General features: G+C 37.2%; 1 protein-coding gene across 8 annotated transcripts in view; it reads left to right on the plus strand.

Moving 5' to 3' along the window:
- The window catches only part of AP1S2 (adaptor related protein complex 1 subunit sigma 2), a 30,992-nt gene that overhangs the window by 3,477 nt on the left and 7,294 nt on the right, over window positions 1-20,221 (plus strand). For 4 of the 8 annotated variants that reach the window (XR_004355640.1, XR_004355641.1, XR_004355644.1 and 1 more), the window contains exons 3-5: window positions 5,349-5,457; window positions 6,380-6,517; window positions 13,820-13,914. Coding sequence is in view for 3 of the 8 variants with exons in the window: in XM_032680852.1 (XP_032536743.1) it covers window positions 5,349-5,457; window positions 6,380-6,517 (247 nt within the window). In the remaining 5 variants the exon portion in view is untranslated. Of the gene's footprint in view, window positions 1-5,348; window positions 5,458-6,379; window positions 6,518-13,819; window positions 13,915-14,238; window positions 14,454-20,221 lie in introns of all 8 variants that reach the window. The other 4 variants (XM_032680852.1, XM_032680853.1, XM_032680854.1 and 1 more) reach the window with 2 other exon arrangements.

The following is a 20,221-nucleotide window of genomic DNA, read 5'->3' on the forward strand; positions in this document are numbered from 1 at the left end:
ACAGTGCTATTGTACATGTTGCATGTTCATATTGCTGTTATGAGTCTTGAATTGCTGCAATTTGGGCCGTTTTTGTTTTTAGAGTGTATTTATTGTCCACATGTAGGAGAATTGACCTAGATATTGCTGCTCAAAGAATGGTTGGCATTATTGGAAGTGTACTCAAGTGTCTCATCATTGTACCTTTTTGCAAGAACAGAATGAACTCAAGTGCAAAATTAGCAAGACTGTAGGTTTAGGTTCCTTATGATACCTAACGTTTATTAAGACAGCTAAACTATTTTGATTAGCCTCCTTAGCTCTGTAGTGTTTCATTTTTATAGGATGTTTTCTGAATGAATCTTCAAGAAAGCAGAACTTAAAATCCATCTGAACATGTGTGGCGTAACTTATTTTGCTTGGTTTCATACATGAGCATTGATAACATTTGCAACATAGGCTCAGTCGTTGACTTCTTAATTTTTTTCCTTTAGCACTACAAAACAAGACAGAAAGGTACCCTGCTTTTGTCATGCTTCATGAATTGGGTTATACATATTCTGTAGCTGGATTGGAAGAGTGTTTTTCAGGCAAATAGGCAACAGAAGATTAAAAAAGGATGTGAGCTTCTAACTTGAAGAATCAGGAAGATTTTGAGTGACTTGCTGGGAAAAAGAAAATAAAATAAATATGGGAAGCCAAAAACAACTGCACTTTATGAAAATAGAGGGGGGAATCATCTGCACACAACAAATTAGAAACTTTCCCCCTGTGGCAGAAAAAAATGTGTTAAATGTTAAAATTTCTAATTTTGCTAAAAAAAAGAAACTTAGAACGTAATTTTTTTTTATTTGAAGACCTTGATTTGTTCACTATTTTGGCATCTGGCAGTATGAGTTATTTTCATTGTGTAGTATAATGCAGTCCAAATCAGAAATCAGAGAATAACTGGTTTTATATAAATTTTACTTTGTTAGCATTTGGTTAATTGCGTTCACGGGATTTAGTTGTTGTTGATTGGTTATTTGATTAAGGGTTGTGGCTTCATTTTTGTGTCAGTTTGGAACTGTGTTTACAATATGAAATTATAAAACTGTCATTACTACCCTTGATGTTGTGGCAATTACCTTTTGCTTTAGCATGACATAACCAATATCATAGTTTATGTTAAAGACTTAGAACAGATTGAGTTTTAGAACTTTCTTTCTACCCTCTCTCCACTGAAAGTTGCAATGGAAGAGCCCCTTGTGCAGGTAGTGTGCCTTTTCACTCTAAGTATTATGAATGGAAGGTGCAGCCATGTGGCCAGCGGGATGTGCCCAGCAGTTGGCATGATCCCTGTTTGACTTTATGTACATCTTAGCTGCCAGATGTATCTGGTAAAATTGCTATTATGATGTTGATTAGATAGCATTGTAAAACTGGCTGAATGCAGTGTTTATAGTGAATTAGATACTTGGGTTTGATAATTTTAGTCAGATTAGGCCTTGGTGGTACAGGATTCTTGTTGATGTGGCACTAGAAGGACCTCAACATCAAGAAACAGCAGGTTTTTTTTAGAGAACTATCAGTATCATGTTCTTGTTCATTTTTAAAATTACTGGGAGGTATAGCCTTGCTGAAATGAGAAACTGTAAAAGAAATGCTTAGCTTTGGTAGACTGTCCTGGAGTGTCAGAAGTTCTTGTTTTATTAAAGAAATGCGTAAATTTTTTGGGACGAGAAAAAAATCTTTTGTTAGGCACAACATATTAGTGGTCCTGGTTTTCATTTGGGCAGCTATCACCAAACCACAGATCCTTGGGCTCCCTTAAGGACCTATCTGCCCCTTGGTTGTCATTTACAGTTTGGTTCTGATTGTGCCAAACTCTCTAAGCTTTAAAGTTCTGCAGTTAGGATCTACATGCAAAATGACTGATGCTGACAGACTTATGGTTTGTTTGCAAGTTTACCTGGTGACAGACTTCCAGGGATGACTTTAAGCAGATGTTATCTCACCTAGTAGGAGAATGCCATTGAGCTGGCAGGATTTTCTCTGCCCCACAGAGACGTGGTCTTGCAGCAGAGTTACTGAACCTGGCTGTGAGCAGAGTAGTGGAGAACTCTGCTGAAGCATTGCCTGCCTGTTGTGAGGCTTCCCAATACTGACCTATTGAGAGGGAGATGTGTGGATGTGTTTCCTATCACAAAAAAAATCTTAAGACCGTCTGTCTGAAGGCAGGAATTTGTATAAGTACTTATACCTGCTGTGTTACCTTTTTGTTCTTTAATTTCATATTACATTTTAGGTCAAAATTTCTGAGATTTTTTCCAGACTGTTTTTGGTCTCTCTGGTTTTCATTCCCTTTCTGACAAATGAAGGATATTTATCATAAAATATTTTCCTAAATGAGGGTAAGCAGCTGAGCTGAGCTTGAAAATTCTGTTAATAATATTTAGTGAGAAAAAAAGACAATAATTGCAATAGGAATAAAAAAGGCAGAATCTTTCTTCCAGACTGCACTTTATTTGCTTGTAGGTGTGTGCTTTACTATCAGAATTTGCCTTTTCATTGGATGCAAATGAAAGACAGGTCTCTGTCAGGCTCATAATGGAGAATCTACTCCTGCAGAGCAGAAATCTTTTACAGCCTGAGTACAGTAATTTACTCGTGTTTGTGTGGGTACTCTCCATGTAAACTTCTGCACTTGGCAAAACTTTTGGTGTCTGCTCTAGACTGTAAGTGGACAGTTTTTTTTCTGAAGCCCTGGCCTGCAGGGGAAAAAAATTACAATAAACTATTGCCTCTGAGAATTTGGGTCTGAAGCATTCCTTTGTGGTATGCTCATGCCCTTTGCAATGGTGGTTGACTTGTTTATACTCTTCTGCTGCTTTCCATTTAGGCTTATTAAATCTGCATTTGTTTTCTTCTGTTGAGTAGTGATCCATTAGTCAAGGTTGGTACTTAAAAAATACATGGAAAAATATTATCTGCATATAATAATAGATACTCAGGCCTCCATTTTGTCTTGATACCCTCTGAGTAGTTTTTGTTTCTTAGTATTATTTCTCTAGAACTGCTGTTGGCAGAGCTTGAATGTGTAGTCTACTCACTAGCTGCCAAATACAGGCTTTCCAAAGTATGTTGTATTCTCTTTTAAATGAGGACACTGAGAGCAGGCTACTTTCTGGGAAAGTATTTTATGTTAGTCTCCCTCCCCAGCCCCTTTCTTTTGTTTTGATTTTTTTTTCCCATAAAATAGTTCTGTGCATCCAGACTAACTCTTTAAGTAATAGAAAGCACAAAAGGTCTGTCCCATGTGGATAAACTTAAAATATTTGAGTCAGATTTGATTTGATAAGGTCTGCTGGTATGTGGTTCAACTTGTGTTTAAGCACTGTAAGGAAGCAGTTTAACTGCACATCATCATAATCAGTGCTGCTCATCTGAAGGTGATGAAAGCTTTGTTTAGATGGATTTGGCCTGAGTGCTGGTGATTAGTGTAAATGTCAAATAATGTGTCGAAGCTCTTTTTTTCTACAGTGAAATATGATAACATGGAGTTTGACTAATGAATTCCTCAGTAGGTTTGAAAGCATGTTTTTTCTGTATAGTATCGCTTCCCGGTACTCTTTAAAATAGTTTCGATTTCTTGTACAGATTGAATCTTGCAAACTACTGCAGTGACTTGTAAATGTCCTTGAAATTAAGTGGGGCACAAACAAAAAGTGTAAAATGAAAAGGACTGTGCTCAGATAGGACTTCTGATGAGCTCACAAGTCCCCATGGTGAAGAGATGAAGGAGCAAGGGAATGAAAATGTTGTCCTTCAGTGGAAGTGTCTTCGTCTCTTCTCCCATCATGTTTTCTGGTAGGATGGAAAAAATCACAGGCAGTAACATTTTATTATGGTTTAAAGCTTTTGTATAAAAGTTATTCTGATTAATCCTTCATAATGAAGCCATGGCAATTTGACTCAGAGCAGAGTGAGGGGAGGGGGAACACTTTCTGGTGGTAAATGGTACTGGATGAGTGTCCAAGAGACAAATTTGAACCTCAAAATACAGCATTTTTTTGCAGAACTTCTAGCCAAAAACTCTTGACAATTTCTTTAGGGGTTTACAAAGTTCCACCTGGTAAAATATATGTAATGTTTAAAAACTGCATGGATTTCGCAGCTTAAATTTGGCATTCACATCTGAATGACTTCTTTTTCGGTAGGGTTGACTTCTCAGACTGTTTAATGTGTCCAATTGTCCCCTCTAAAGAGGCAAACAAAAGCTGTTTCTGATTCATGTAAATTAGCAGTTACAACAGGTGGTACTTGAAGTCTGGTTTGTGCCATGTGTGACTGAGCAGCATATGGTTTGGGCACTTCAGAAAGGACTAAATGGGGTTTTCAGCTTTCATTCCTGTTTTGGTTTTTTTATCAGCTTTTTTAAACGACTTGAACAAATGTATGGTAGGCACAGTGGAATTGGATGGTCTTTTTATTAAACTGGAACCCTATCATATATGAAGAATTCTGTCTTCCAAGATGGAAGTGGATTGCTGGAAACTATTTGATGACCTCTCATTAATCTGATGCCAGGACAGTTGGTAGTGATTTAGTTGTTGGCTTAATAGTAGTTGGGGTATATGACATAAGTGTTTGTTTTGGAGTTTTTTGAATTTGTTAAATTCTCTTTAAAGACCAGATTCTAATTGCTAATTCAATTTGTCTTTCTCAAGGCATTTTCTGTAGTTTTTAATATTTCTGTGTGTAGCTTGTGTGATAAAGATTTAAGATTGAGTCTGTTGATTAGTATACTGGTGCTTGGATGTTACAGACAGTAGAGAAAATATGCCTCAGAACTCTGCCAGGAGACCAGAAAATCAAATACATTTCCTTTTCCAGCCACGTCTTTGGCTAAGTTATTTCCGTCACCTAAAGGATAGTGAAGACTGAAGTCATTCTGGACTCAAGGAGACAGATCCCTTTTGTACATGTGTATGTCTTCTGGTCTTTCAGCTGCTCTTTGGCAGGAGGTTTAGGTTGGATATTAGGAAAAGGTTCTTCACCCAGAGGGTGGTTGGGCACTGGAACAGGCTCCCCAGGAAGTGGTCACAGCACCAACCCTGACAGAGTTCAAGAAGCGTTTGGACGATGTTCTCAGGCACAGGATGTGACTCTTGGGGATGGTCCTGTGCAGGACCAGGAGTTGGACTTGAGCCTTGTGGGTCCCTTCCAGCTCCGCATATTCTGTGATTCTGTGACTTGCTTGGCTGTTGATTGAGAGGAACAATATGCTAAACTTGAGTATGAAAGGCAGCTGAGAATGCGATACTCCTCAAGCACATTCATTTTGCTCATGCTCCTGTGCTCACATCAGGATTATTTTGTTGTTACAGATATGCAAGTCTCTATTTCTGCTGTGCTATTGAAGATCAGGACAACGAACTAATAACTCTGGAAATAATTCATCGCTATGTAGAACTTCTTGACAAGTATTTTGGCAGTGTGAGTTAGTTTCTTTATATTTTGTCATTTTGTTTTATGCCCACAGGACTTTTATAAAAACATAACCAACTAGGTGTCGAAAAGATTAGGCATCTAACAAACGCATTTTATGTGGCTTGCTTGGCCAAGCTAAACTGATGGTTGCCTATATAACTGTTAAAATATGGAATTAAATTATGGATTTGGGAGAAGAGCTGTTATTAATCTGGTGGTAATTGCCTGTATTTATTTCATTTCATAGTAGTTTCACTTGAGGTCAGATAAAATCTTATTCTTAGCTTTCTGTTTAGGCAGCTTTCCTTCTGGCACTGCTCTAGTGTGTGAGCACTTCTTACATCTGCTTCCAAAGGAGGCAATTGGTTGTGAAGTAGCAGGAATGGTAAGGAAAGACAGGACAGACATGTGCTTACCCAAACAGCAAACACAGAAAAACTGTCATACTGTACATTGACTCTTGTAGAAAAACTGCTGCTTGTTCTTCTGCCTTTCTAGTCCTTCTGACTAGGGAATGCACAGGATGAGTAAAAAGTTTGAGGTTATTGTCTTCACATTTTTCTGTAAGATTGCGTGGCCTGCCTTTAGATACTACAGTCAAGAAGACAACTTTTATAGGGATATTCTCTTGCCTCTTGAAGAGCCACATAATACAGGTGGTTGTGAATTGAACCCTTTTTAACCATGATGGAAGTGTTTTTCAGAGGTTGCTGTAACTGTTTCGAACTCAAGCAAAAAATTTTTTTTTATTTTTTTTTCCCTCCAAGGACTGCTGGATTTTTATTATTGCCCCATTTTGTACAAGGCCTTAGGTAATGATTTGGTGAAGTTTGGTGAAGCTGTGAAGAACAAGTTAAGTTTTGTGAGAGGATGTACTTCAAGTGAGAGTATCCTCCTGCTTTGCAATAATACTTGATGTTCTTTTTAGGTATGTGAACTTGATATCATCTTCAATTTTGAAAAAGCCTATTTCATTCTGGATGAGTTCCTTTTAGGAGGGGAAGTTCAGGAGACTTCCAAGAAAAATGTTCTTAAAGCCATCGAACAAGCAGATCTTTTACAGGAGGTAAGCAAATTCAGCTTCTCTGGCCAAAATGTCAGCATGGTAGGCTGTGACCTAAAAAAGCTCCTGTTTCTCTAAGCTTGTAGAAGGTACTTTTTAGCATGCTTAGCATGTAGTTTCCAGTTAGTTGTCCTAATTGTGCAATAGGATGATGTTATCGTGCTCTTTTTGTTTTGTTTGGCACGTGTATGTTTTAACCCACTGTGACTTTGTGTTCTGCTAATAACTGCAAGTGGCTATTTTATGTTTATACTTAGATAATTGTAGTTCATGTTGGTTTAACTAAGTGTTGTTCATGTGTCTTTCATTTCTTCCTTTTATTAATTAATCATTAGTTTTCCTGTTCATACCTGATGCATGTTAACTTCTTTACTGTTTCATTGCTGAAATCCAGAAGGTAGACTCTCTTCTTTGAGACTCATTCAGGTATAGTTCTTACTAGTTTTTAGACCTGCTTTTCTGCTATAGTTTGCTTACTCTGGAGAACTTCTGTGTTGACAAAGCAGTAATAGTAGTGCCATAGAAACATACAGAATAAAGTATAAGAACATTGTTTTTTCACTTTGAAAGCTTTTGGTTTTTTATTACTACTGTAGAAGAAAGATTGCATCTCTACCATTCTTTTAAAAACTTCTGATGTGAAGGAGTTCAATGGCATAGAAAAACTTAGTGTCATTTCTCCATCCTATGCTTGTTATTTTGTGTTCGTTTGGTTTTGTTTGGTTGTTTTTTTTCTTACTGAATTGTGGTCAGTGTTAAGGTTCTTGAATATCAAAATGGAATTCACAAAGTACTGGTGTACTGGGGAAATCATCAGCATTATGTGCAAATCATTGGAACATATTGTTTAAGGCATGATGAACCTTAATTTTTTTAAATGTACTGAGGTTCACTGCTCAGATTTGATATTGATCTGAGCTGCTCTATTTTTTTCCCCCAATGTGAACCTTCAATTTGCTATTTTGTTCTATGAGTTAATTGCTTAATTCTCTTATAAGCATTCTTATGTGTTTCACTTGTTAATCTTTGTTGAGAGTAGTATTAATAGGATGAGGAAACATTCTTTACCCTTGTAGTTGTGTTTGTAATCCTTTCAGAGTGCAGATCCACTGCACATTAAAGTTCTTGTTTGTCAACAGCTGCTTAGTGTCAGGGACAAGGTCAGCCATTGCACACAGATTTGCCACCCTGTTTTCCTAGAAAGGAAATACGTGCACTTACTTTTTGTGTTCTAATTCAATTTTTGTTAAGCTCTTCTTTACTTTTAGAAGAAATTATCTTAACCAGAAGTCGTGTTGCACTTTACAAAGAGTGGAGAAAAATAATCTGTTTATTCTCTTAAAATCTTTTGCTCTTTATATGAAAGCAGATATAACAGATTAGCTGTATATTCCAGTCTTATTTCCTGCAAATGCAGTTAATTATAGAATTACTGTATTCTTTCTCATTCTTACTGATCTTGAATTTTATTTTCACCATTTTTGTAGCACTCTTCTAAAGCAAAAATGCATTCTACTTCTAGGAATTCATTACTGATTTTCTATCCAAGCAACTAACATTCACTTTTTACAGAGAATATAATTTAATATTGATATTACTTCAAGTTAAAAATTTTGCTCAAAAGGAAATACCACTTTTCCCTTGCCCTGATAGTTTTACCCTGGCTTCCCCATCTCTGGGAGATTTCCTGTTTTCAAGGTTTATTAAATAATTTCTTACTAATTGGAATGTAACAGTTTATCACAGCACCATAGTAGTCCTATGTCGGACTTCTATATTTTTTTTATACTTAGTTATATTGACTGTTGATCAATTCTAAAACTACTCCATAGGTCTGGTTTTTAGGTTATAAACCCTGTAAAAGTCTGGGGTCATATTTATATTGAGCTTCCAATACATTTGGACTCTTTCTGCAGAAGTTTGGTTTTGTATCAGCTGCTGCTATGTGCATGCTGAGTTTGATGAAGAGAGTTGTTAAAATAACAGCTGGTCACATCTGGAGACTTTCTGGTACTTTCAGTTAGTGTCTGCTTCCTAGAATACTTCAAAACTACCAGAATGACACATGGTGTGATTCTAAATGCAAAACATATTTCTAGCAGGGTTGTCATGAGTTTGGTTTTGACCATGTCAGATTTTAATGATGTGCAAAGTGACTTTTATTTGGCCTTGAATACTCATATTGCCAAATATATATATAAATCAGTGTTGAATGCACAACATTATTAATTAGTAATGCCACATACATTAAAGTATGAAGTACCTTACAGATGAAGAGCTGTACAGAATACTTATACAAAGGAAAATCATTACAAATACGTTAAGTGGCTACTTGTGTGATGTTGAAAGGAAATATGTGGAGGCCCAAATTGCTGAGTAGTGAATTAGTTCTTAATAGCCTTGGCTACTTGTATTTTCTGTGGTTGTTTTCCGGGATGTACTTCTGTGCCTGAGCAGTTTGTCATTAAGTTCTTGATTCTTTGTGGTCCACTTGCTAACTGGTAGAGTTTGTGTGACTGAAACACACTAACTTTTTAAACCATTCCCACCTTCACTGCTGTGAAGGTGTTTTTTGCCTGTCTGAACAACTCAATTATACTGAGAGAAGAAAATGGGCAGATGCAGTATGTTGTTGCACGCCTTATATATGTTTTTTTTAATGTATGTACACACATGTGGTGTATAGAACAGCTAAAAGGTAACCCTGTGCATAATTTTATGATATTTAAATTTTTTAAGGCATGAAACTACCAACAATAGATCTTCTATGCAAAAGAGGGGATTTGATTTATTTCTCTCAAAAGTCTAATTGCTGTGGTTTTATTTGATGGTTTGAATAATTCAGTGTGGTGCTTGGAAGTTTGTAGTCATTTACTGTGCTAAAGCACTAAAATCAAGGAGTTAATAATTCTAATATCTAAAACAAGCAGTCATATATTTATTTTAAAGTAAATCTATACAGAATCGCTCATCTTCATTTGAGATAGGAAAAAGTTCCTAAACATTGACTTTGAGTGAAAATTCTTCTTGTTGATTATCCTATGTAAATTTTATAAAAGTGTTTTGGAAATTATCCCTGTTTTTGTCCACTGCTATTCTTTTGTAGGGTGTTTATGTATTTTTTTAGTAGTTGATTGCAGAACATCTGAATACTTAAATATATATATATTTTTAGAAGCGTCATAATAAAAAGGCCAGTGGTTCTGTCAACAATTGACACTTGTTTCCATCACTATTTTGGCAATAAAAATCTAAAAGCTATGTGAATGTTTTTTTTCTTATACTCTTGCATTTTGGCCTCAGGCAGTATTTACTAGTCCTTCCAAATGAAGAATAAGAGATAGGCTATCAATTAACCTTACTTTCTTTGCTGTTTCAAGCCCTTGTCTCATCCTATATCCAGAAGGGTGCTTAAGGTGTTCATGTTGGCTGACTTGTGCTAGATTCTTAGGGTTGCTGTGTAGATTTAAGCTTTTGGTTTTAGAATGAGCATCTTTGGAAATGAAAATTCATTGAGTTTTCAGCTTATGCCATGAAAATTTTCTTCTTGGAGATGAAATGTGCTGGTTGGAAGCTATGTTTGAAGGTATGTGTAATAGTAGGTATTAGGTTGTCCTTGAGATACGATAATGTTGGTATTATCAGTAACAAAAAAAATCTCTGATACTTAAGCCTGCAGTAGGTGGGAGTATAAGGGGTTTTGTCTGCTTTAGGAAACAGCCTTTGTGAGCAGCTGTTTCATACTAGTTGCCTGAGAAACTTACCATAATTAATGCAATTAATTCAGTTTTCACTTAATGTTATCTCTTTATATAGATTATTGAAATAGACTGCCTTCTTAAGTGGCATTATTTGCCTTGCTCAGTGTGAAACAAGAATGAATAGTGGAATCTTTATTATAATGGAGAGCTGCCTGCCATGATTTCTGTCTGCTCTTCTCGTGTAACTTCTGCCTCAGCTTCAGGCAGTCAGCTTGGTTGGTCAGTTCTTTAGATTGTATGTGCTTGATTTTAAGCACAGACAATGAGCTACAGTAACATTTTAGAAGATACATATAGGGACCTATGAGAGGCACTATGGATGAGAAAGGGATATGTTGTTAGTTCATTATTTGATGGGTGGACTGTTCAGTAGATAAAGAAGTGGTTGGACAGTTACAGCCAGAGGGTAGTGGTCAATGGCTTGGTGTCCCAGTGAATATCAGTGGCAAGTGGGGTTCCCCAGCGGTCTGTAATGGGACCAGTGCTGTTTAATGTCTTCATTAGTGACACAGAGAGAGGGATTGAGTGCACCCTTCATAAGTTTGTAGGTGACACCAAGCTGAGTGGTGTGGTAGACACCTGAAAGATGGGGTACCATCCAGAGGGACCTGGACAAGCTGGAGAAGTGGACCCATGGGAAACTCATGAAGTTCAATAAGGCCAAGCGCAAGGTCCTGTACCTGGTTTGGGGCAACCCACAGTATTGATACAGGCTGGGGATGAACAGATAAAGAGCAGCTGAGAAGGACTTGAGGGTGCTGGTGGATGAGAGGCTGGACATGAGCCAGCAATGTGCGCTCATGGAACAGAACACAAAACGTGTCCCGGGTTACATCCAAAGTAGTGTGGGCAGCAGGTCAAGAGGTGTGATTCTGCCCCTCTGCTGTGCTCTTATGAGACCCCACCTGGAATACTGCATCCAGCTCCAAGGAACAACCCTCTGTAACAACCAACTGTAGATTTAATAGTAGCAGACAGCTCTGTAAACCTTGATATCAGATACGTTTCTGTATTTTTTAATAGATCTTTTTGAACTGTCCTTCTTGTGCTGTTGAAGTAGGATTTCCTGCAAATACCAAATCATACTCTTATGCTTAAAGAAAAAGGAATTATTCCAGAAAATGAATAGTAGACCCTGTATCTCTTTTTCCAAAATAGTAGTTGGGGGAGGAGAAGTTAGTTTTTCCAGGCTTAAGTGTCTTCTTGAAAAGGTAGCATTGAGTATCCAGGAAGTTACTGTATCATGCTTCAACCTCTTCCCATTCTTAATCTGCTTTTTGTGTTTTTTTTATTTCTGGTAACTTGAATATTTTTTATGGTTTGTGAGTTGTTTGATTCTTTTTGGAAAAATGCGGTTCAGTATCTTAATGTTCCTTGTCAAGTTTCTTGCTTTTCTGGATGTGTCATGATGTTTAGGACTTACCATAGATTTGCAGGCTGTGATTTCTAAATGCTTTAGAAATCCGGTTGTCTTTCCAAAAACATGTTGTCAAATCTTAATCTATCCTTATCTTTATGAATTGAAAATGATAGAAAGCAGTCCACTTTTCAGCTGAGCAGCTTTTCTTCAGACCTTTAAAAATATCATTTTACTAAATCTGTCTCCATAATGTTCTCCCTTTTTTGGACTGTTTTGTTTCTGTGTATGCACGTACGATGTGATTAATCTTATTACACTAAAGAAATGAAAATAAATCAAAATTAGAAGTTCTTAAGACTCAACAAGTTGAGGAAGGAGTCTTTCATGTAAGTGTTAAATATGCATTCATTGAGCTTTGCAAATTGAAACATTAGAAAGTTTCAATTATAAGACAAATTAGCATAAGGGAGGTCCTTGCTGTCTCGTAACTGTTCAGTACTCTCTCTGTTGTGATCAATTCACAAACCTACCTGGGAATTTGATCATTCATTGATATGAGCAATTCTTGTAGAGCTGTTGAGGGTATATTAACAGCACACCAAACTCTTAGTAGATTATAATTCTGTTTAGGTCATATTTATTATCTGTACACTGAACTGATAGATTCCTCTCCAGAGATATTCTTCTGTTGTTGGCAGTAGAAGCACTGTGTCAGGGTGATACGATGAAGATTTTAGCACTGCTCCATATCCCATAGCTGTTTTCAGGAGTTTAGTCACGTGCTTCTCGTCAATAAACATAGCAAATTCAATGAACAATTGCAGAAGGCTGCTTGACAGTAAGGAGTATCTTATCTTCAAAATTAGGTGCTTTCTAAATGTGCACATTAATCTGCATTTTAATAGAACAAGTTCATTGGATGTGGCAGAATGCTGAAAAGAGCAATGCTAATGTTTGGATCTTGAGATTGTGAGGAGAAAATTCCATTTTTACCTTGGTGTCTGAGATGATGTGTCATGTTGCAGTGCTACTACCCTTTCCTAGAATTTTCAGTACCTGTGAGGATGGTTGTAGAGTGCTAGAGAATATTAGGTGAAAAGAATAAGAATGCCCCTCGGAGGCATTCTGTTGTGTTTGGTTTTAGATTCTCATTTCTTTGTGGTCTTATCTGTGTGTTCTACAGATGTCGGGCACGTTGCTGGAATGTGTTTTGGGGCTTTTATTTGTTACTTTTAAGGGAGAAGCTATGTTTTTTGTTGCCAAGTTGTCTAGCAACAGAAGTAGTTCTGGTGATGGATGTCAAGATACAATGAAAGTGTATATATTAAATTTTACACTGAAAATTTGATATTAAAAAGCAAAAAAGTCTGAGAAGACCTATTGTTCCCAGTTCTTTGAGAAAACTGTTTGATTAACAGATGGATTGAAGAAAATGAAAATGTTCAGCTTTTTGCTCTAAGCGTTACTACATGAAGATGAGTGCTCAGCAATGTGACTTAATAAACATGATTTTGTAGCTCTTGAATTAAATTGTTTAAATTACGTCAAGGACAGTAGGTAGATATCTTGAATGATACTTATTTTTCTTCATGGAAAAAGTATTATTTAATATCAGTGTTAGTAATAATACTGTGTGACAGTTAATCACTGAATTAAATATATGTAAATTTTGTGGCATCCTATTCTATTATGCTCTCAATCTGTTATAATAATGAACAACTGATCTTAAGTTCCCTTTACAAAAAAGTCTTTGAATTAATATTCTTTCAAGCACAAGTGAAGCTTTCTAAACAACTCTCTACAACTTATTCTTTTAAGGTACCAGTATCCTTTATCTGGTTGAGAAATGAAAAATAAACTTAAGAGGTTTTTTAATGCATCTCCTTGGAGTCTTTGAACAGATGTTTTCTACTGATGCATTTCTGTTTGCTTTCTTAGCAGTGGACCTTTAGGAAGACTTAAAATTGTATTAACTTAAAGAATAACAATAAGTGAAACAGATTTGAGTGTAATAACTGAATTTTTGTATATAGTTTAGAATATTTCTAAGTCTTATTGTAAATGGAAATAAGCTGTACATGATTGGTGGATATTGGGTTTTTGTTTGTTTGTTTGTTTGTTTTCTTTTTTTTAATTTAGTAGTTGGTATTATATTTTCACTGCTGCTTGATTTTGTGTTTGTAGAGCCAGAATGAAGACTGGGGAGGTTTGTCTGAGGATATCTTATGATTAAGAGCATTCTAAGGCATTAGCCCTTTTGACCCCCATCTAAATGATTGGTAACTACCAAGTTTACCATTTTGGTGGCATGGATTAAATGGGTGCTATGCAAAATCTGCTGCACGTGTAATTAAGTCCTTGCAAGGGTAAACAGAAAATGGGTGATGGGCTTAACTTTCTGCAACACTTGCATGATGGTCTTTGAAGAGTGCTTTGAGTGTTTCCTTTTATTTTCCTTTCACTACTAACCGCATCAACTTGAAGTGTCTGACTTCTACTGGCTTTCTTTGGTGTTGATAATTAAGTGGGATAATGCAAGTTAGAGAAATGGATACCAAAACTAATACCTAAACAGATGTTTGGCTTTGTTTACTTACAATCAGCCCATGTAAACATGTATTTATTGGAAAATGAGCTGTTTACATCTGCTATGCAAAGAAAATGGGCCCTAAAAAGACTGGGTGCTGCTGCAATTGACTGTATATCAAGTGCCGGATGCTGCATGACAGAACAAAGCTTATTTGCATACATAGTGCATTGCAACATATTTTTGTCCAAAGCGTAAGTGGAATACATTGTGGCAGTCCTACTAATAAAGGTAAGATTTTATTTTGCATAAGGCAAGTTCAAAACACATGAAAATGATTTGCTGGTGAAAACTTAATTAGTCTGCTGCTTATTTGATATAATGATAAACAAGTAGTTGAGTAAACAAAATAGCTTTTGTAATGCGGGACTGCGGTAATAGATGTAATTTTATACACCACTTTATAAATGTCAGGATTTAGTTTCTAGTTAAAAGAAAATAATTATAGTACACAAAAATATATATTATGTGTTCAAAATCAAATTCACTGTTGGTGTATGGGTGTTTTTACCATTTAAGAGTTTCCTAGTATGTGATACAGCCATTGATCCGTGTTTGGAAGTGGGGAGTAGCCAATAATCTGCTTTTGATTGGACCTGTATAACTAGAGCAACCAACAAGTTATTTGTTGAAAACAGAATTTCTTATATGAGCTTGGACATATCCTAAAACAACTAGGAAAAAACTAAATGCTCAAGCTGGATATTTTCCACATTTCCCCCCATGTTTATTCCTTTTTCTGTCCACGATAAATTCATGTACAAACAGTGTGATTCTCATGGTGAGGTTAGTATTAATATTGCAACTGTAAAACTTTTCTTGTGATTAAAAACTTAAAAAGTTATCTGTGTTGTTTGGAGCCTGTGCTAAGAACAGAGCTTTTACTTATGAGTCTTAATCTTTCTGTTGTTGTTGTCTTAGATGGCTACAAAGACCAATTCTAGCACATACAAGCTCAGGCTTAGAGAATTCTGTGTGACTCCAGTTTACTTGCCTAGACTGTGTCCCAGATGAATTCTATGTATGGGCTCAGTGTTGAAGAAATGTGCTTTGTCCCCACTAAGCTATACACAGTGGCATTATCTGATGCCCATGAGATGTTACTTCTTGGCCTGTACTGTTCTCTGGAAGGAGTGAAGGAGTAGTTGCTCTGTTCAGAGCTAATTTACAAGGTTGTTATGACTCCTCAGAATATGGGGAAATGGAGATGGTGTCTGCTGGGGTAAGTGGAGAGGACAGATAAATGTTGCACATAACAAGAGATGGGGGATAGTTTGCCTGCCATAAGGAACTGCAACCTGTATAGAGGAATGAAGATCATCTGTCTTAAAGATCTTTTGAGGTAAAGGAGGTTGTCTTCGGACAAGGGGAGGAGTTTGACTCACAGCTTTGGTGCTTGGATTAACCTGATATTTAACTGATAGGTTATACATCTTCAAATTATTTAATCCTTGTTACTCTCTGAGGCATAAACAAGCAGTGAATGACTAGAATGTGGAGGTTTTGAGAGCTGTTTCAGAGAAATTTGCTTGTAAACGAGGTTGTCAAGTTCTACATGTGCTGTGTGACAGTTGTAATAATCCACATATTCAGAAGTAGTCAGCTGCATACAGAATTTGGGGAAGTTTAAGGTAAGCCTTGTATAATTTTGGAAAACTTATGTGGTACACATCTAGACTAGGTGAAATCACATTTAAGTTCTGCTGTGTAGAACTTTGGGGTTTATGGAGAACAGCTCTCAGGTAGTGAAGTCAGGGTGCAGTTTCCTCCTCACCCAAAACCATGCTGACAGTAACTCTTGTTGAGAAGACCAGATCTGTTCCTACTGCCACCTTTGTGTTGTATTGATCCACTTGCCCTGTGGTTATGTGGCTCCCAGTTTGTTAGCTAAAATTTGAACACATGTAGGGCAGCATGAGGGAAGTGCTGGGAGGAAGAAAGCAGTGGCATTGAAAAGGGAAGTAAAAGGCAGCTGCTTTTGCAGGCCAGGACTTTTGCTAAAGCTAGTAGTGTAGCTTAAATTACATCTTATTTTTAAAAATTCCAGTATCTAAGTGTTTTAAAAAGCCACTGTTCCACGCATCTCTTGTCCTGACTCAATGTCTGCTGTGAACCCCCAAGTCAGCCAGCATAGGTAAGTTCTAATTTACCTGTCTGATGCTGCACCCCTGCTGTTGGCCTGAGTCATAGGAGTGTAGCAAGGAGTTTTAGCAGCAGTGTTTTCTTAAGGAGTTTTCAGTTCTCCTTTCCCTCTTTCCTTTGTGCCAGAAGAACTATTTATATGACCATTCTAGAACTGGATTTCAGATCCATTTAAACTGATCCAATTTAAATTGCTCATGTCTAAAAACATATAGTCAGCAGCTTTTCTTTTCCATGTTTACAACTCGTGCTGCAAACATCTGTCCAAACAATTATAAGAAGGCAAAGTGCTGCAGGACCAGGAAGGAAGGGAAATGCTTAAATGCCATTGCCATGGAAGCCGGATGATATTGGATGTGACGTGGTTTGTTGCAGCAGTATTATGTGGTCATCCCTTCAAAGATGCAGCCCTGCAGTTTAAGAAATGCTTTCTTAAGTAACGGAGACTGAATAGTGCAAACCAGTATCTGCAGTGCTGGAAGCAAACATTACTGAATCCTTATGTGCGTGGTTTGGCAGTTTGCCAAACATACAGACACTGTGGGATTATCTGCTAGAGAACTCTGTGATCTTTAATGATTGTGGGCCTAACTTCACAATACAAAGTATTCAGCCACAGTATGTGCTTAAAGCATTTATGTTTTTATGATGGCAGAGAGGAGCCTCTGGTGGATTCTGGGAACCATCCTTGTCCTGAAGGGTTAGGCTGTTGATTCTTCATAGCTCACTGCGTAGCAGCTGATTGGCACGTACGGAGCACAGCCTCCCAGGGCGATTATCACCCCTGATCCAGCAGATCAGAATAGCAGCTCAGAAGCAGGAAGAACCAACCCACTATTATCCAGTTACAGTACATGAAGTTTCCACTGATATTTTTACTTCTGCTTTTGGCAGGGAGGCAGGAAGGCCACTGCTGATCTTGTGTCGTATCTGCTCTGGTGTGTTGAGGTGATGTTTTAGAGCCAGAGGGTGTGCATATGCTAGGATGTTCTGCTGAATAACACTTGCGTGATAACTGTTGCTGTTTAAGACTCTAGTTGAGAATTGTGTTGACAAATTTACACCAGTTTTGAAGATGTTTTTATTTTTTTTTGTCTACATAGGAAGCTGCAGACAAGATCTTAATTTGGAGTTATTCATATAGGATTGTTTTTTGTTTTTGAAGAGCACCATAGTTAATACTTGTCTTTGAAGATGTTCAAAACCTTATGGGTGTTTCTAGGTTCTCTGAGAAAACACTTTGTTCTCCTTTAAAAGTAAAATAGAATTTTCCCAGTGTTCCATCCCTGGATGTATTCAAGGTCAAGCTGGATGGGGTACTAAACAACCTGGTATAGTGGAAGGTGTCCCTGCCCATGGCAAGAGGTTTGGAACTACATCTAAAAGATCCCTTCCAACCCAAACCCTTCTATCTAATTGGAGTTATTAAATAGCTGGCTAACCACAGATAGGAAACAGATACTGCACTGTTTTGAAATTCTTGGAAGGGCAAGTAAACAGCAGCAATTTCCTAAAGCAGCCTTTCATTAGAAGTATTTCCTAAAAAAGATTCAGAAGTAGAGTGTAAAAGTAAGTGCTTCTGAAGCATTGCTAAAGAAGGGCTTGTTAAATGTTAATCTTTTCCTGCTGTAAGAACTTCATGTTTCTAAATAGAAGCCCTCATCCCCCCATTTCCCACAGCCTGTTCCTGTAGAATTCTTCAAAAACTTCCGTATGCTCCATGGTCCTGCATCTTCCTGTTCTTGCTGGGGTTTTTTTAAATGCTGGGGTGAGGGGGGAATCCAGGTCTTTATCGAAAGGTAGCAGTTACAATTTTTCCCTGCAGTTTAACATGGCTTTGTCCTGGGTTTAATGGGAAATAAGTTAAAACAATAACCTAAGCAAATATTCCCTGAAAAAGAAGTTATGCCAAGTATTCATGAAGTCTCACTACCATGAGATGTTGTCAGTAAAATGGCAGCACTGCAAAACACTGAACTTAAGACAGTTTGGTGTAGGCATATATAATTTATCTCTCTCTTGCCTGAGGAAATAAGTGTTTTCTTGTCCACTACAGACTTAAAATACCTTAAATTGCAGCAAGAAAATAATTTCAAAATAGATGTTAGGCAAATTTTGCAGTAGTGATGATAATATAGCATTTAAGTAGATTGCCTGGGGCACAGTAAAAAAGCATCACTGGATGCTTTTAACAGATTGAATATTTCTCAGGAAAGTTATAAGTATGCTGTTTGGAGGACTGGATTAAATGAAGCCCCTTCTAATTTGATTTTGGTTATGATTTTTAATTAGATTGGGTCATGACAAAGTTGGCTGAGAAAATATCAGTTGAGTTGGACTGACTGAATAGTTCTGTTTACTCAAATCAACTCTACCATTTTTCTAATTTAAAAATCTCTAATGACTCAGGCTGACAATTTCAGAGAGTATTATTAGCTTTTTAAAATGAGTTGTAAACACAGATGTCAGTTTGAAAAAGATGAATTCTAGTAACTTTAAAACATTGAGGAATTGCAATGTGCAGCCTGTATTGTAGAGCTGTTACTGCTTTGGCAGAACTGGGATTTAAGACCTATGTGTTAAAGTCAGATAAACAGTTTACATTCACATTTTTAAATAAGCGATGATTTTTCAGAGGTAATATTTCATGTTAGTTTGCCAGTGTATATTGTGCTGTAAGGACACCATTGCCTCTTCAACTAATTTATAAACTCATTAGATCTAGATTGTTATCTTAGACAACATCTGAGCCTGAGGTCTGCACAGTCCCACCAAAGGAAGGCAAGGTAGCATAGGTACTGGTTGTGGAATTTGACATTTGTCCCTTACCCACTTTGTCTGTTCTGGTATTCAGACCGGAGGGCCAACTGCTCTGGAGACAGTGTAGCAGGGAACACCAAAAAAAGGAAAAAGTCAGCTGAAACTTGAAACTAGTTCTCTGATGGCAAACAATTTGTCTAAACTTTATTTTCCTTTCAGTTGTTTGTCAGGCTGCCCATAGTGTCCGGCCCTCTGTGTGGAATGGTCCCAGATGTCCTTGGTGGGGTACAGAGGTCTCCCTGAAACTGCAGTGTTTTCCTTCTCATTGTTGCTGTGTTATCCTTCATACCTCTGTTATTTGTTGCCTTCCATTTAATCCTTTAGCTTCACCTCTACAAAGTTTGTTTACCTAGTCTAGTTGCAGGTGGTGTTTACATGTCCTGTAAACTAAAAAGTTGCCAGGAGCCAAATAACCACTTTTGTCCTGTTGTTATCTGACAGTCTATCTTGCTTTATCAGTAGATAAGAAGTTTCTGTCAAGTTGAAGCACTAATTTCATAGTGACTTGAGTCAATCATATAATTTTCTGTACCATGTTTTTCATGGCAAAGACAGTGAATTCCTCAAGTTATAAACCACTGAAAATACAAACAGGGTGGGGAATACCCCAGGACTATGTGGGAAAGTAGAATTTTGGAAAGTACTGAAAAGGTAGCAAGTAGATAAACATGAAATGAACACTTCCATGTCCTTATTAGTTGATACCAGTTATGTGAAAGGGGACATGATCACTGTTTCTGGGCCAAAGAGTGTACTAAAGAATGTGTGCAGCCTGGGATAATCTTTGAACACAACAGCAGAGGATTATAATCAGCCTCATAAGACTGCTAGAAAATGAACTGCTCTCCTCCTTCTTTCTGTCCAGAGAACTAATGTAAAATTAAATATGTTCTGAGATTTGATAGGTATTTCAGTGAAGACACTGATGGCTCCAGGTTTCCAAGGGTGAAACACTGGAAGACATAAGTGTTATTTTCAAGGAGGAGGGGAATCACATGTGTACATATATTTCCTGGTAAAAATTGGGCATTTTAGAT

Source organism: Chiroxiphia lanceolata, chromosome 2, assembly GCF_009829145.1.
Source record: "Chiroxiphia lanceolata isolate bChiLan1 chromosome 2, bChiLan1.pri, whole genome shotgun sequence".
In the NCBI taxonomy this organism is placed as follows: Eukaryota; Metazoa; Chordata; class Aves; order Passeriformes; family Pipridae; genus Chiroxiphia; species Chiroxiphia lanceolata.